This window comes from Leuciscus leuciscus (assembly GCF_965113295.1).
Source record: "Leuciscus leuciscus genome assembly, chromosome: 10".
Lineage (NCBI taxonomy): Eukaryota > Metazoa > Chordata > Actinopteri > Cypriniformes > Leuciscidae > Leuciscus > Leuciscus leuciscus.
In genome coordinates, this window is record NC_138734.1 from 23273369 (window position 1) to 23290255 (window position 16887).

Consider the following 16887-nt stretch of genomic DNA (forward strand, 5'->3'; position numbering starts at 1 on the left):
AAATAACCTACAGAGAACGTTCCTAGAACGTTCTTATTTGGTTCCCAAAAAATAACCAAATGGGAACCATATGGGAACGTTAGGGGAACGTTCTGTTGAGGTGCTATTTGTTTAGACTTTTTTTTTATATTTACTGTTGCACTAAAGTCCAAAAGTGAAGAATTTATGTTATTTATTACTTGATTGTTCACAGAAGTGCTCGGTTTGTTAACAGAGTTGTTGAATGTTAAAATAAGGTGAATTAAATAAAAAATAAGGAACATCCTGGATCTGTTTTTTCGCTCTTCTTTATTCTTTTTTTATGTAGGCTATTATAGAAGTATCGGATCGGGACTCGGTATCGGTAGATACTCAAAATCCAAATGACTTCGACTCGGACTCGAGGGCAAAAAAACCTGATCGGGACATCCCTATCATCTACCTCCTCTATTTCTTCATTATGAACCAGAATTGTTACTTTTTCTTTTTGCTTTCTATTAGAAAAGCACATAAAAACAGTTTTCTTGACATTTAAAGTAAGATGATTTTCCTGGAGCCATATTTACATTTACATTTATTCATTTAGCAGACGCTTTTATCCAAAGCGACTTACAAATGAGAACAATAGAAGCAGTTAAACTGCAGTAGGACAACAATATGCAAGTGCAATGACCCTTCTCAGTTTAATCTAACGCAGTCAAGTCAAGTCAAGTCATCTTCATTTATATAGCGCTTTTAACAACGTAGATTGTTTCAAAGCAGCTTCACAGAGATAAGCGTATAATTTAAGGTAACAGAGATTGTTTTGGCTTTATAGCAGAGTTAAGTTATTTTCCATCTAAAGTTAGTTTTGATTGATTTGCTTCCGTCGCAACGATCATTTGTTATTAAATTAGGGGCCGCTAAGACGACACCATTCTCTCTACACAGACTTTAAACGCGAACCTGTGAGAAACGCTGATGGCGTTCACATGCGCATTTAGAATGGGTTCTATAGTTATGTGCATTTGAAATGACGCAGGTTTGGATTTTCCCTACAAGCCAAGCCTAAAAGCCAAAGTAAAAGTACTTGTCTTTCCTTATAAATTTTGATAAAGAATTTTATTTTATTTTTTCGCTTAGGGGTAGGAACGCGAAACGAATTTTCCCGACAACGCCTTATCTGTAGAGTGGTAGAGGGATCCTCCATAGGGACAGACTAGTTGGCACTTCAGCACTGCGTTGTCATCGGGTCCAGGCGAAGGTCCTTCGTCAGATCTGGATACGGCCCGGATCCGGCAGGCTGCAGGAAAACCTCGGGATAAACACAGACACTAAAATTAGCGTAGATGCCATTCTTCTCATGATGTAACGAGTACATCAGGATTTATGGGAAGTGTTCCCGGTTCCGGCTGACCTAATCTATGCAGCCTAACATTAAACTAGATGTACCGCATCGCGGTACAAAATATGACCGCCGCTCAGGCCTGCACTGGCTTTCCACAAAAATAAATGACGTGGAGTAATTTGGCTGTATTGCGTGTTTATGGATATACCTAAAAAAAGTAATAGTATGTGTGTGTGTGTGTGTGTGTGTATGTGTGTGTGTTTGTGTATGTGTGTGTGTGTGTGTGTGTGTGTGTGTGTGTGTGTGTGTGTGTGTGTGTGTGTGTGTGTGTGTGTGTGTGTGTGTGTGTGTGTCTGTGCGTGTATGTATGTGTGCGTACATGTGTGCGCGTGTGTGTTTGTGTGTGTGTGTCTGTGCATGTGGATTTGTATGTGTGTGTATGGGTGTGTGTCTGTGCGTGTGGATGTCAGTGTGTGTGCATGCTTGCGTTTGTTTGTATTCCTGCATGTGTGTGTGTGACAGTATCATCCTAAACCAGCAACCCTTCGCTCAACAGCACCATCTACAGGCCGATGAGTGTACAGTCACTAAATGTGCACATAAATGAATTTATTTTATACCCCCCCATGGATGAAATTCTACAAAACTTAGCAGAGGATACCCCCAGAGGATGTCAAGTTAATCATACACATGAAATATGGTGCAGTTCTGAACATCTCCACTGAAGATAGGGGCGATTAAAGCAGAATAATATTGCATTTTCATTTTTTATGGGAGGGGCGCAAATCACAAATGAGTGATTATGGGCTAGGTTGATGTGGGCCCTTAAGAGCAACATACCATAAAAATTTCTTCATCCTCGGTGCCACGGTTCAGGTAGTTATTTAGGAAAAACTGCATTTTTTGGGGTTTGGGGGGGCCCAGCGCGGGGGGGGAGTGGCCCCCGGGGACCAAACGAAATTTTTCCGTAAAAGTCTAGTAGACCAACATACCATAAAAATGTCTTCATCCTCGGTGCCACGGTTCAGGTAGTTATTTAGGAAAAACTGCATTTTTTTGGTTTTGGGGGGGCCCAGCGCGGGGGGGGAGTGGCCCCCGGGGACCAAACGAAATTTTTCCGTAGAAGTGTAGTGGGGCTACATGCCCACCAAATTTCATGTTCCCCGGTGCTTCGGTGTCCCTGGTATCGTTGACGAAAAATTTACGGGGGCCCCAGCGCGGGGGGGGAAGTGGCCTCCGGGGACCAAACGAAATTTTTCCGTAAAAGTCTGGAATACCAACATACCATAAAAATGTCTTCATCCTCGGTGCCACGGTTCAGGTAGTTATTTAGGAAAAACTGCATTTTTTTGGGTTTGGGGGGGCCCAGCGCGGGGGGGGAAGTGGCCCCCGCGGACCAAACGAAATTTTTCCGTAAAAGTCTAGTAGACCAACATACCATAAAAATGTCTTCATCCTCGGTGCCACGGTTCAGGTAGTTATTTAGGAAAAACTGCATTTTTTGGGGTTTGGGGGGGCCCAGCGCGGGGGGGGAGTGGCCCCCGGGGACCAAACGAAATTTTTCCTTAGAAGTCTAGTGGGGCTACATGCCCACCAAATTTCATGTTCCCCGGTGTTTCGGTGTCCCTGGTATCGTTGACGAAAAATTTAAGGGGGCCCCAGCGCGGGGGGGGAAGTGGACCCCGGGGACCAAACGAATTTTTTCCGTAAAAGTCTAGTAGACCAACATACCATAAAAATTTCTTCATCCTCGGTGCCACGGTTCAGGTAGTTATTTAGGAAAAACTGCATTTTTTGGGGTTTGGGGGGGCCCAGCGCGGGGGGGGAGTGGCCCCCGGGGACCAAACGAAATTTTTCCTTAGAAGTCTAGTGGGGCTACATGCCCACCAAATTTCATGTTCCCCGGTGCTTCGGTGTCCCTGGTATCGTTGACGAAAAATTCAGTAAGGTGACAAAAAAAAAAAAAAAAAAAAAACTTTGACAATCCCTATATGACCGCTTTCGCTAGCTACGCTAGCGGCGGTCATAATTATAGAAGTCTATAATGTATTATGTGAATGCTAGGTCAAAGAGATGTGTCTTTAATCTGGCTTTGAACTGACAGAGTGTGTCTGCTTCCCGGACAATGGTAGGAAGACTGTTCCAGAGTTTTGGTGCTAAATAGGAAAAGGATCTACCGCCAGCAGTCGATTTTGATATTCTAGGTATTATCAACTGGCTGGAATTTTGAGATCGCAATAGACGTGACGGACTATAATGCGTTAAGAGCTCGCTCAAGTACTGCGGAGCTAAACCATTTAGTGCTTTGTAAGTAATCAGCAATATTTTTAAATTTATGCGATGTTTAATAGGGAGCCAATGCAGTTTTGACAGAACTGGGCTAATATGGTCATACTTCCTGGTTCTGGTAAGAACTCTAGCTGCTGCGTTTTGAACCAGCTGTAATTTGTTTATTAAACGTGCAGGGCAACCACCCAGTAGAGCATTACAATAATCTAGCCTTGAGGTCATGAACGCATGAACTAATTGTTCCGCATTTGTCAATGAGAGCATATGGCGTAATTTAGATATATTTTTAAGATGGAAAAATGCAGTTTTACAGATACTAGACACGTGACTTTCAAATGAAAGATTGGTATCAAAGAGCACACCCAGGTTCCTAACCGACGATGAAGACTTAACAGAGCAGCCATCGAGTGTTAGACAGTATTCTAGGTTATTACGTGAGGAAGTTTTTTGTCCAATAATTAGAAACTCTGTTTTTTCAGAATTTAGAAGTAGGAAATTACGAGTCATCCAATTTTTTATATCTGCTATGCATTCCGTTAATTTTGTGAATTGATAAGTTTCGTTAGGTTTTGAAGAAATATACAGCTGAGTATCATCAGCATAACAGTGAAAACTAATTCCATGTTTCCTAATGATATCTCCTAATGGTAGCATGTACAGAGTGAACAGCAGCGGTCCTAGTACTGAGCCTTGTGGTACGCCATACTGAAATTGTGATCGATGAGACATCTCATCATTTACTGCTACAAACTGATAACGGTCAGATAAGTATGATTTAAACCATGCTAGTGCATTTCCCGTAATGCCAACATAATGTTCTAATCTATTTAAAAGAACGTTGTGGTCAATGGTGTCAAATGCAGCACTAAGATCGAGTAACACTAATAGCGAGATACAACCACGATCGGATGATAAGAGCAAATCATTTGTGACTCTAACGAGAGCAGTCTCGGTACTATGGTACGGTCTAAATCCTGACTGGAAATCCTCGCAGATATCATTTCTTTCAAGAAAGGTACACAGTTGTGAGGATACTGCCTTTTCTAATATCTTTGACAGAAAAGGTAGATTCGAGATCGGCCTGTAATTGACTAATTCTGTAGGATCAAGTTGCGTTTTTTTAACAAGCGGTTTAATCATAGCCAGCTTAAAGTTTTTTGGTACGTATCCTAGAGACAAAGATGAATTAATGATATTAAGTAGAGGATAGGACCTCTGGAAGCATCTTTCAGTAGCTTAGTTGGTATAGGGTCTAACATACATGTTGTCGATTTAGATGATTTAATGAGTTTAGTAAATTCTTCCTCTCCTATAGCAACGAACGAATCAAATTTTTCCTCAGGGAGGCTACAATGCACTGCCTGATGCGATACTGTAGTAGACGGTTGCATAGTTATAATTTTGTCCCTGATATTATCAATCTTATAAGTGAAGAAGTTCATAAAGTCATTACTGCTGTGTTCCTTGGAAACTTCTGGGCTTGAAGCTTTATTTTTCGTTAGTTTAGCCACCGTTTCAAATAAATACCTAGGATTATGTTTATTTTCTTCTAATAGGGTTGAAAAATAAGCAGATCTAGCAGCTTTTAAAGCCTCTCTGTAAGTAATCGAGCTCTCTTTCCATGAAATGCGAAATACCTCTAGTTTCGTTTTCTTCCAGTTGCGCTCCATTTTTCTGGCTGCTCTCTTAAGGGCCTGAGTGTGCTCGTTGTACCACGGCGTTGGACTATTTTCTTTAATCTTCTTTAAGCGCAACGGAGCAACTGTGTCTAAAGTGCTGGAAAAGAGAGAGTTAAAAGTTTCTGTTGCAATATCAAGTTCTTCTAAGTTATCTTGGATGCTGAGATGATGAAACTGATCAGGAAGATTATTAATAAAGCAATCTTTAGTGGCAGAAGTGATAGGTCTCACATATTTGAAACACGGAGTCGGCTTTGAAGCCTTGGCTAAATGCAAATTACACGAGACTAGATAATGATCTGAGATGTCATCGCTCTGCTGCAGAATTTCAACGGCATCAACATTTATTCCGTGTGATAATATTAGATCTAGAGTATGATTACGACGATGAGTAGGTCCTGACACGTGTTGTCTAACTCCAATTGAATTTACAATGTCTTTAAATGCCAATCCCAATGCATCTTTTTCATTATCGATGTGTATATTAAAATCACCAACAATTAGTACTTTATCTGCAGTCAATATTAATTCTGATAGAAAGTCAGCAAATTCTTTGATAAAGTCTGTATGGTGCCCTGGTGGCCTGTATACAGTAGCCAGCACAAATCTCAAACGTGATTTATCGTTTACACTATATATTTTTACATTAAGCACCAATGCTTCAAAAGAATTATATTTAAAACTTGATTTCTTAGTGGTTTTGAAGCTATTACTATAAATTACAGCAACACCTCCTCCTTTGCGTTTCAGACGAGGCTCATGTTTATAACAGTAATCTTGCGGGGTTGATTCATTTAAAGTAATGTAATCGTTTGGTTTTCATTTGGCAGTAAATGTTAACTTTTTATTTATTTATTTTTTTTAGAACAGAATAGAATAGAATAGAATAGAATAGAATAGAATAGAAGAGAAAGTTAGTATTACTGGATCAAGTGCTGTCGAAAAAGAAGCGTCTTCAGCCGTTTCTTGAATGGACTCAGCAGCTCTGGTTGAGTTAGGCAGATCATTCCACCAGCAGGGAACAGTCATGGTAAAGGTCAGAGAAAGAGATTTTGTGCGTCTTTGAGATGGCACCACAAGACATCGTTCGCTTGCAGAGCGCAAGTTTCTGGATGGCACATAAGTCCGAAGTAATGAGTTTAAGTAAAAGGGAGCAGAACCAGTGGTTGTTCTGTAGGCAAACGTCAGTGACTTGAATTTGATGCGAGCGGCAACTGGCAACCAGTGCAGTTTTGTGAGGAGAGGAGTGACATGTGCTCTCTTCGGCTCGTTAAAGACCACTCTAGCTGCGGCATTTGGATCAGTTGTAGAGGTTTGACCGTGCAAGCTGGAAGACCAGCCAGAAGAGCGTATAGATATCCTTTCCATTTGTTCATTTAAAACTGCAGCAACCTTGGCAGATAACTTAGTATCCTCAATTTTGACACACTCTTAGATTTAAATGAGGTAAACCACTCAATTGAACATTTACTAAAATTAAATGCACTTAATTTAGATAAACGAATAGTGTGGTTAACTGTATCAAATGCCTTTTTTAGGTCAATGAATACTGCTCCCATCACATGTCCCTGATCCAAAGAATGCCAAGCTTTTTCCAAGAAATAGCAAATAGCTGTTTCTGTGGAATGCAGTGGTCTAAAACCAAATTGATGTTGGTGAAGGAGCACAGTAAGCAGGTTCTGAAAGAGCACTATTGTGCCACACCATAAGTGAAGGCCAAAAGTGATGAGCCTTTGCTTAAACAATCAAATTATGAGGAAAACAGTGATGTCATAGTCCACTCAGTTCAGTTCTCAGACAATGGTGTCAATGCAGGCAGATCAATAATATTTTTGAATATTAAAAAAAAAAAAAAAAAAAATCATACATTGACTGCAACATAGTCAGTTATTAATATTTCATTGTTCTCTCTTATTTTTTCATGTGTTCATAATTTCTTTGTATGACAGCCTGGCTAAAAATTATGTCTGTACAATTTGGCATGTTTCATTGTGTTTCATCACAAATAAACAATTGACTCCAACTTGGATGTTTTTTTAATTTATTTTTTTTAAAGTTTTGGGTGGGCCTGTTGAAAAGTGGATGGGCCTAGGCCCGTCAGGCCCACCCATAACGCCGTGCCTGACTCCAAGCACAACACAATATGCTTACAAAATCTTTAACACATTTGAATACTATTTGAATAAAAGGTGAATGTGTCAATTTTTCTTTGCCGGACATTACTTTTGGCCATTGAAGGGCCCGAGTCATCACTGTTGCACTGCTGCATTTTTGCTGCAGTCTCCAGAAATACAATTATTACTTTCATTTCTGCAGTAAGAGCATTGATTTGTAGAGTGGGAGAAGCTATTACATTTCTTGAAGGTCAGTTACAAAAAGAATACCTTGATGATCAAGCTTTTATCGTTTGATCAACTCCGTCATCATTTAACTCCAATATATTTTCGTTGAAAAGTGCAAGGCCGCCTCCTCTCTGCTGCCATCTTGTTACTCCTAACTAGGTTAGGATACCTCTCCAGCACTCTTAAATAATTTAGGAGCTGAGACCAAGTCTTAACACTTAGGAACCTTTATGAATCATACTTATTCTTAAGTTTAGAAATAAGAGTAAAATTGCGTCATTCTTAGAATTTTGACACATAAAACTTAAACTTTTACTCTGAGCGGCTTTATAAATACGGCCCCCTGTTCTTTGAAATTAAAAACCTATGGAAGTAAAATAATGGCAAATGTTTTAGAAACAAAATGTTCCAAAATGTTCATTCTGTTTAAAAATACAACCTATAATATTGGACAGGCAATTTTCGGGCCATTTTATTTCGCTTTACAAATTCCCTTCCACAAATTCAGTGGTTCAAATTCGACAGAAAATTAAACATTTCACATCCGGGAACTGCAGGAATATCAGTAGATTGTCTATTCATAATCACACACAAGCATAAACACAATATCTTTTTAACTGATTTAAACTTTTACCAGTTTTTTTTTTCTTTGTTATTCAATGTTTTTCAATAATATAATAATAACTACACAATTCAAAATTTCTGTTCTACTTTCAACAGAGGGAGCAAAATAAATTACAAAGTTATAATCATATATTACAATAAATAATTTGCTTTAATCTTATATAGTTTTACCTTTACATCATTAGTGTGTTAAATATAGAAATATGCAAGCAAAAACTGCTTGCATAAACAACTGGTCTACTCACAGTCAACCCCTCAAGATCTATTAGTCTGACCATGATGACAGTAACCAACACTATATCAGCACTAATCAGCACTAACCAGCACTAGCCAACATAAACCAGCCTGGTCCGGCATGGAATTCATGCTAGTTTATGCTGGAGATTTAACAGTCTCATGCTGATGTTACACAGGACTGTTTTTTTGTTTTTGTCAGGAAAACTCTGGTGAGAGTTTGCAATTAAAAGTCAGTTTGTCAGATGCTTTCTTGCAGATGGGGCTTTGTTGTTTCAAGTCTGAAGATAACAGTGTCTCAGATCTCTATCTTACCGTGAACTCATCAAAAATTATTGTGTAATTGTCTTTAATTATATGACTCGGAGGAGGTGCAATTTGGCCTCATGTTGTTTTTTTTTCTGGCCCTTGTTTTCCTACTGCTCTCTTGGGACTGTGGTCAAAACAAATACCCCTTCTTGCCTTGCACTGACGCACAAGGGTGCAGAAAGACTGCCAGAGAAGCTGGTAACACCAAACTGTGCCCAATGTCTGCACATGTCCTATTATGGTTTCCGCTTCTACTGTGGGTAGTATGTGGGACTTCTTTGGTAGAAGGGACTCTGCAGGAAAAGTGTGTGAACTTGGATGCTTCTCAGAACTTAGATGTTGATGGCTTCTATCAGGATGGTGATGTGATTATCGGTACTCTCATTAATGTACACGAGCTGGCTGCAACCCCTGACCTGAGCTTCACCAGAAAAGCTGAATTAGGGCCGTGCTTAAAGTAAGTTATATGCCATTTCTAGTTGCCTCACACATGTGTATTGATGTGTTCTGTAGAACAATATTTTATATACTCAATTTGTTCTGTAAGATTTTCCTGCAGGTGGATTTTCAATACAAAGAATATCAGATTTTTTATTTTGTTTTGTTTTATTTGCACAATGTCTTATCTTTGGTGTATTTTTTGTACATGCACAAACATAAAATTTAAACACAGAATCAAGTTTTATATGTTTTTGGGTAACACTTTATTTTAATGACTATAAGTAACTTTGCAACTACATGTCAACTAACTCTCATTAGAGTATTAGTAAACTGTCTGCTTAATATCTGCTAACTCTTTATTGTGATGGTCCTCCAATAGACATTCTACTGACTATAAGAAACTTTGCAACTACATTTCAACTTATTCTAACCCTAACAGTCTACTAATACTCTACTAACACTCTAATGACAGTTAGTTGACATGTAAGTGCAACGTTACTTACAGACAACATAAAGTGTTAAAGGGACTATCAAAATAAAGTGAAACCTGTTTTGGTTAGTTATTAGTTTTATTTGATTATCTGTTATTATTTATATTATTTCTAAACAACAGCATGTTTTAGGTTAAAGGGATTTTTTAATGTGATACACAGAATATGTATTCCATATTCTGTATACAGTATACAGAATGCTTGCACAGGAAGTGTACTCAATCATTTACACACATGTATTTTATCAAGTGAATACCATTTTACAATATCTTGATCTTGCAATCACTTGTTTATAATACATTTTTTTTTCATAACATGTTTTTAATCATAAAAATGCTAATGAAGTGAAATTGAGATTTAGTCTACAGAATTATAATTCAATATACTAACCCTATTGCTGTTTTGCCTGCAGAATGTTCCTAACTTTCAGTGCTGACAGTGATCAGTTTGATTCTTGCTCACCAATGGAAAAAACAAACAAACATATTATTTTATTTTTATGAAAAATGTTACACATATTCAATATTGTATGCTTTGTGGCACCCAAGCCAAAACAAATTATGATACTGGAACTGTGGTTAGTTTTCAGGAACGTTCTGTTCGCTGGCTTCAGGCAGTTGTGTTTGCAGTTGAAGAAATTAACCAGAGCCCCACTCTGTTGCCGGGGGTCCGACTGGGTTATCACATAATGGATAGCTGTACCCGATACCCCAACGGCCTGATGGCAGCTATCTCAATGATCAGTGGAGGAAATGAAACTTGTGGTACCATTAGACCAGCCAAGCTCCTCATTGGAGATTCTTCTTCTACTCAGAGCATTCTTCTATCCAAGACCCTGAGTCCCCTGCAAATCGCAGTGGTGAGGTTATATCACACACCGAATAAGAAAGTTGAATTGTGATTGAATTGATGTTTTTCCATTTCGTTAGCCTCATAGCATAATTGCCTAAGTCATTTTTTGGCCAAATTGTGATAGGCAATTATGCTATGAGGCTAACGATTTGTAAATATGCATTATGACATTTAAATGCAAGCTCTATGCAAATATTGTTTTAAATGTGCTTCCAGATCAGTTACCTGGCTAGCTGCCAATGTCTCAGTGACAGACAAAAGTACCCTAATTTCTTCCGCACTGTCCCCAGTGATGCCTTTCAGGCACGCACCATGGCACAGATGGCCAAACGCTTTGGTTGGACCTGGGTTGGAGCTGTGGTTGCCGATAATGACTATGGACGCGGGGCTGTGCAGATATTTGAAGAGGAAATCAAGGGTTTGGGGATATGTTTGGCCTTTTTTCACACACTCTACAGGGAGCAATTAACAAAGGATGTGGCCCATGCTGCCACAACAGTCCAAGCCTCTTCTGCCCGTGTGATCTTGGTGTTTGCTTGGTATGCGGATGTTGAGGTTTTTCTCTTGGAATTGATCCGAAGGAATGTGACAGACAGGCTGTTCCTGGCAAGTGAGATCTGGAGCACCAGTGATCTATTGGACAATCCCAAGCTCTACACCATCTCTAAGGGAACATTAGGTGTGGCATTAAGAAGTGTGCCTATTCCTGGTTTTGATGCACATCTCCGGCATCTACATCCTGCCCGTTACCCTGATGATGAATTCTTGAGGATCTTGTGGGAAAATACATTTGGCTGTAGCCTTACGGAAAGCTCTTCCATGTTAATTCAGAAAGCCCTGCCTCCATGCAGTGGCAGAGAGAGTCTGGAAGGGGTTCACAGTCAATTTACAGATACTTCTCATCTGACAGTGACATATAATGTTTACTTGGCTGTATATGCTGCTGCTCATGCACTTCATTCTTTGCTGGCGTGCACCCCGCTAAAAAACTCTGATCCTAAAATAAAACCAAAGTGCTCCTCTACAAACAACATCACTCCAGCACAGGTATATATATATATATATAACCTTTATTTAAACAGGAAAAGTCCCATTGAGACACAGTCTCTTTTACAAGGGAGTCCTATATAACACGTTAAATCATAGGTTGCAAGACAATAAATTACAATATAAAATACAAAGCAGATTTACACAAAATATACAAAATATTTGCATGTGAAGATGCAATGAGGTTATAATATATAAACAAACGAAATAAGGGCTAGAAGTCAATATCCACCCACCATTAATTAAAACAATTGCACATGTCCGTCCGCATATCAGATATTCTTTTTTTAAAAGCAGCTAAGGAAATTAGCGCACCAATCTTAAGTCTAGACTGGAGTTCATTCCAGGACGAAGGACCATAGTAAGACAGACCCCTCTTTCCTGCTTCTGTCCTCATTCTTGGTACCTTAAAAAGTAGTACATCACTAGATCTTAATTGATATGTATTTTGAGTACGAACAAATTTTAAACAAATATAAGACGGCAAGATACCTAAAATCGCTTTATAAATAAAAATATGCCAATGTCGCATCCTGCGCGATTTAAGTGACGGCCAATTTACCATATTGTATAAGATACAGTGATGCGTCTGTATTCGTAATGAACCAGCATTTGTAATGAACCTGAGAGCCGCATGATAAAGAGGGTCTAGTATTGACAGAGTAGATGGACAAGCAAATTGATAGATGATATCCCCATAATCTATCTGAGACAGGAATAGTCCTGCAACCAGTCTTTTTCTTATAGTCCTAAAAAAGCAAGATTTTAATCTATATAAGAATGCCAGAGTGAATTTAAGTTTCATAGCGAGAGCTTCAATGTGTTTTTTAAAGGTAAAACCTTTATCAAGCCAGATATCCAAATACTTGTGAGTATCAACAAGTTCAATAGCTTCATCTTGGAGTGTTTTAATAGCAAGAACTGGGACTTTAGTACCTATGGGGGCAAATATCATTGCCTTCGTCTTTTTTGCATTTAAAAGTAGCTTCAAATCAAACAAGGCGGATTGTAATAAGGCGAAATCTGACTGCAAATTCGCACAGGCAGTCTCAGGTGTAGAGGCACAAGAATACATAATTGTGTCATCGGCATACAAATGATACTGTGAGTAATTAAATTCACTACAAACATTATTTATATAGATGATAAAAAGTAAAGGACCTAAAACTGATCCTTGTGGGACACCCTTTTTTAGGACGACAGGGTCAGATGTTACATTCCCATGTCTTACAATTTGCATCCGTTCAGAGAGATAGCTGTGAAACCAATTTACAGCTCTATGACCAACACCAATATTCAACAGGGTTTTGATTAACATGAAGTGGTCCACTGTGTCAAATGCCTTTGTAAGGTCAATGAACACAGCCATACAGAATAACCTTTTATCAATTGCCGCTTTTATATCATCGATAACTTTTAGACAGGCAGAAACTGTGCTGTGGCCAGATCTAAAACCAGATTGCATGTTGTTAAGAATATTTTGTGAAACCAGAAAAGTTTTTAATTGATCAGACACTAAAATCTCCAAAACCTTAGCTAAAACTGAAAGATTTGAGATAGGTCTGTAATTATTTGCATCACATGGATCCCCAGATTTTAATAATGGTGTGACGTAAGCCTTACTTTGCTCCAGTATGCATCTCATGTGAAATTTAAAATATTTATTTATATAGTGGTCCAAAAAATACAATTTCAAAATGTATGAATGTCATTGCATTTAGATAACAAAATATTAATCTAGCTACCCAACTGTCATTCATTTTTTAAAGAAAGCACTTTTCAAACAAGACATTTCACAATAAGAAGTGTTTAATATGTTATGTAGAATATTTTACACATTTAAATCAAATAAAATAAAATATTTTAATCAATTGAAAATTATACTCTTTCAATGCAATTTTATTTACATAATTTATTATCTCCTACTGTTTTAGCTTATTCAAATTTTGTTTAAAACAGCATGTTTAAGGTTAATATGTTTGTTAATAAATGACCTGTAACTCATAAAATTGCATATATTCATTCTAAAACTCAATTATGTAGCCTACTTCATCAAATGAACACAATTTGAATATGTCTGATTTATATTTCAAAGTAAGCTAACTTTTCAAGTAAGGCATCTTTAAACCTTTTTTAAACAATGCATATAATGTAAATATGAAGTATTTAATCATTTTAAGAATCTGCAATGAAATGTTTCATTTTAAGTATGGGTTAAATGTCACATCACCTTTGTGGTTGTTCCAAACATTTAAATTGTCTCTCTTTTCCTGACTTGTTCAGCTTTTACAGCACGTTAGACAAGTTAATTTCACCACTCTGTTAGGAGAGGAGTTTTATTTCCAGGACGGCAGCATTCCACCTGTTTATGACCTAGTGAACTGGCAGAGAGCTCCTGATGGTTCACTCCACTATGTTTCCATTGGGCGAGTAGAGGGAAACCAGCTCATTATTAATGAGTCAGCCATTATATGGCCTGGAGATTCTGGGAAGGTGAGAGGGGCTTCTAATATATATATATATATATATATATTTTTTTTTTTTTAAATAGGCCTAGTGTTTGTATGCATTGCAAATCAAACACTAGGCCTATTTAAAATAATAATAATAATAATTAAAGCTGCAAGCAGCGATGAAAAGGGCCCTCGCACCCGTGCCACCGCCACCCTGCGCCTTTAGGAAAACAGAGCACGGTGAGCAAATATAGGAGGACTATGTCAAAGTAATTTGTGTTTGCCACACTTCCTTGTCAAAGTAACTTGTATTTGCCACACTTCCTGCTACCAGCAGGTGGCGCTATTGCTATAACCGAATATGAGCATAGTCATGTGTTCAGGACAGGACTCTTATCAAACATGTGAAGTTTGGGGCAGATTGGACATCATATGCCTGAGGTACTGCAGGCTGTCTGTGGTTGCCTAGCAACATCGGAACTGCAAGCAACATTAATATTGAACTTATCTGATCATACATATATCACCAAAAGGCCGAAATTGGGTGTACGTTTTTCAGGCCACTGAGGGCACACCCTTCGACGAAAACTCAAGATCTTCGCAATTTAACGTAGCAAAGGCCTTAAGATTACACTCACCAAATTTGAAGAGGAACAGATCAAAACTGTAGGAGGAGCTCGTTAAAGTACAACATCAGGAAATTACGAAAAATGCACAAAATCTAGGAGGAAGTTCAAAATAGCTGACTTCCTGTTGTGTTTAGGGCTATGCTCCAAGAGACTTTTTTGTAGGTATTGGGTCATTACATGTATGTACCAAATTTCATACCTGTACGTGAAACGTAGAGCCGGGGCAAAATGTGGGGGCAATAATTTACCGAATTTGCCCCACCCAATTTTGAAAACCACATCACACGTAAATTTTCACCACTTCTGAAGCGTGTGCAAAGTTTCATGAGTTTTCGTGCATGTTTAGGCCCTCTAAAAAGCGATTCACTTTGGAGAAGAAGAAGAAGAAGAAGAAGAATAAACGGAGCAAAAACAATAGGGTCCTCTCACCATCGGTGCTCGGGCCCTAATAATAATAATAATAATAATAATAATTGATATAATAATAATATATCTGAAGAGTTCAGATGCAAAAGCCTCTAAGTGCCATCTGAAATTTTCTTCTAGAATGATCATTTTTATCAAGCTCGTATATTTAAGTTCAGTAATTTCACTTAAATGGCAATGAAGATTACCTATTAATTGTCATTTAAATGAAATTATTGAACTTAAATATACAAGCTTGATAAAAATGATCATTCTAGAAGAAAATTTCAGATGGCACTTAGAGGCTTTTGCATGGTTATGGGTCTTGCTAAATGCCAGACATACAATGTATGCAAGTTGTATTAATAATCATTTTCTATTGCCCTTAAATGCCTTCCTTATGTCATGTTACCAGATGCCTGAATCCAAGTGCACTTCTGAGTGTCCCCCTGGGACACGTAAAGCTATTAAGAAGGGTCTTCCAGTGTGCTGTTTTGACTGCCTGCCCTGTACAGAGGGGGAAATCAGCAATAGTACAGGTCATTAATGTTCTCTAACACTATATTTTATACTAATTTATTAAGTCACTAAACACCATAGAGCTTTAATGTTCCTCTTTTGATTTTTTTCCCCCTAGGCTCAATAAAATGTTATCGCTGTCCCCAAGAGTTCTGGTCAAATAGTTTCAGAAATGAATGTGTGCCCCGTGAGACTGAGTTTCTCTCTGTTAGAGAAACAATGGGCATTATGCTGATGGGTGTTGCTGTTTCGGGTGCTGTCATTACGGCTACAGTGGCTGTTATTTTCCTGTACCATAGAAACACTCCAATAGTTAAAGCTAACAACTCAGAGCTCAGCTTCCTACTCCTGCTGTCTCTCAAACTCTGCTTCTTGTGTTCGCTAGTATTTGTAGGCCAGCCATCACTCTGGTCATGTAAGATTCAACAGGCTGTGTTCGGGATCAGTTTTGTCATGTGCATCTCCTGTATTCTGGTCAAGACAATTGTGGTTCTAGCTGCATTCCACTCCGCTAGACCTGGATCCTCAGCTCTTATCAAATGGTTTGGACCGGGCCAGCAGAGAAGAAGCGTTCTGGTCTTTACCTGCATTCAGGTAGTTATCTGTGCCATTTGGCTCTCTGTCAGTCCGCCTTCACCTCGCCGTAACTTTGGAATCCAGGGTTCAAAGGTCATCCTTGAGTGCACAGTTGGGTCAGTTGTGGGATTTGCCTGTGTACTGGGCTACATTAGCTTTCTGGCTGCTGTCTGCATCCTGTTGGCCTTCTTTGCCCGCAAACTTCCAGATAATTTTAATGAGGCGAAATTCATTTCTTTCAGCATGTTGATCTTTTGTGCTGTGTGGATTACTTTTGTGCCAGCATATGTGAGCTCACCAGGGAAGTACAGCGTAGCTGTGGAAATTTTTGCCATCTTGGCTTCCAGTTTCGGACTCTTGTTTTGTATCTTTATCCCAAAATGTTACATTATTTTACTCAAGCCAGAAAACAACACTAAAAGTTTTCTTATGGGAAAAGCATAATTATATATTTGAAAAACTCTTTCTGTTTTGTGATTCTGTTTTTCCCTATAATAAAGTTGTTCTGAGTCACAGCCATGTTTGTTTCTGCCATTCATTCAGTGCTTCTCAAATCTGTCCAGGAGATTTTGTTTCACAAGTAAATTTTTGAAACGCACAGAAGTGATCATATATGTATAATAATAAAACAGCTTATTCAAAACTTGCGATGAATATATGTTGGGATGTTTCCTTTAGCACAACCTGAGAA

General features: G+C 38.5%; 1 protein-coding gene across 1 annotated transcript; it reads left to right on the forward strand.

Moving 5' to 3' along the window:
- Positions 1-9001: 9001 nt before the first annotated feature.
- olfcr1 (olfactory receptor C family, r1) lies at positions 9002-16640 on the forward strand (the record flags this gene model as incomplete). Its single annotated transcript, XM_082182738.1, has 6 exons — positions 9002-9240; positions 10298-10574; positions 10784-11614; positions 13898-14107; positions 15517-15640; positions 15739-16640. 6 exons carry the CDS (start codon positions 9002-9004, stop codon positions 16638-16640), a joined length of 2583 nt encoding a protein of 860 aa, XP_082038864.1.
- Positions 16641-16887: the final 247 nt, after the last annotated feature.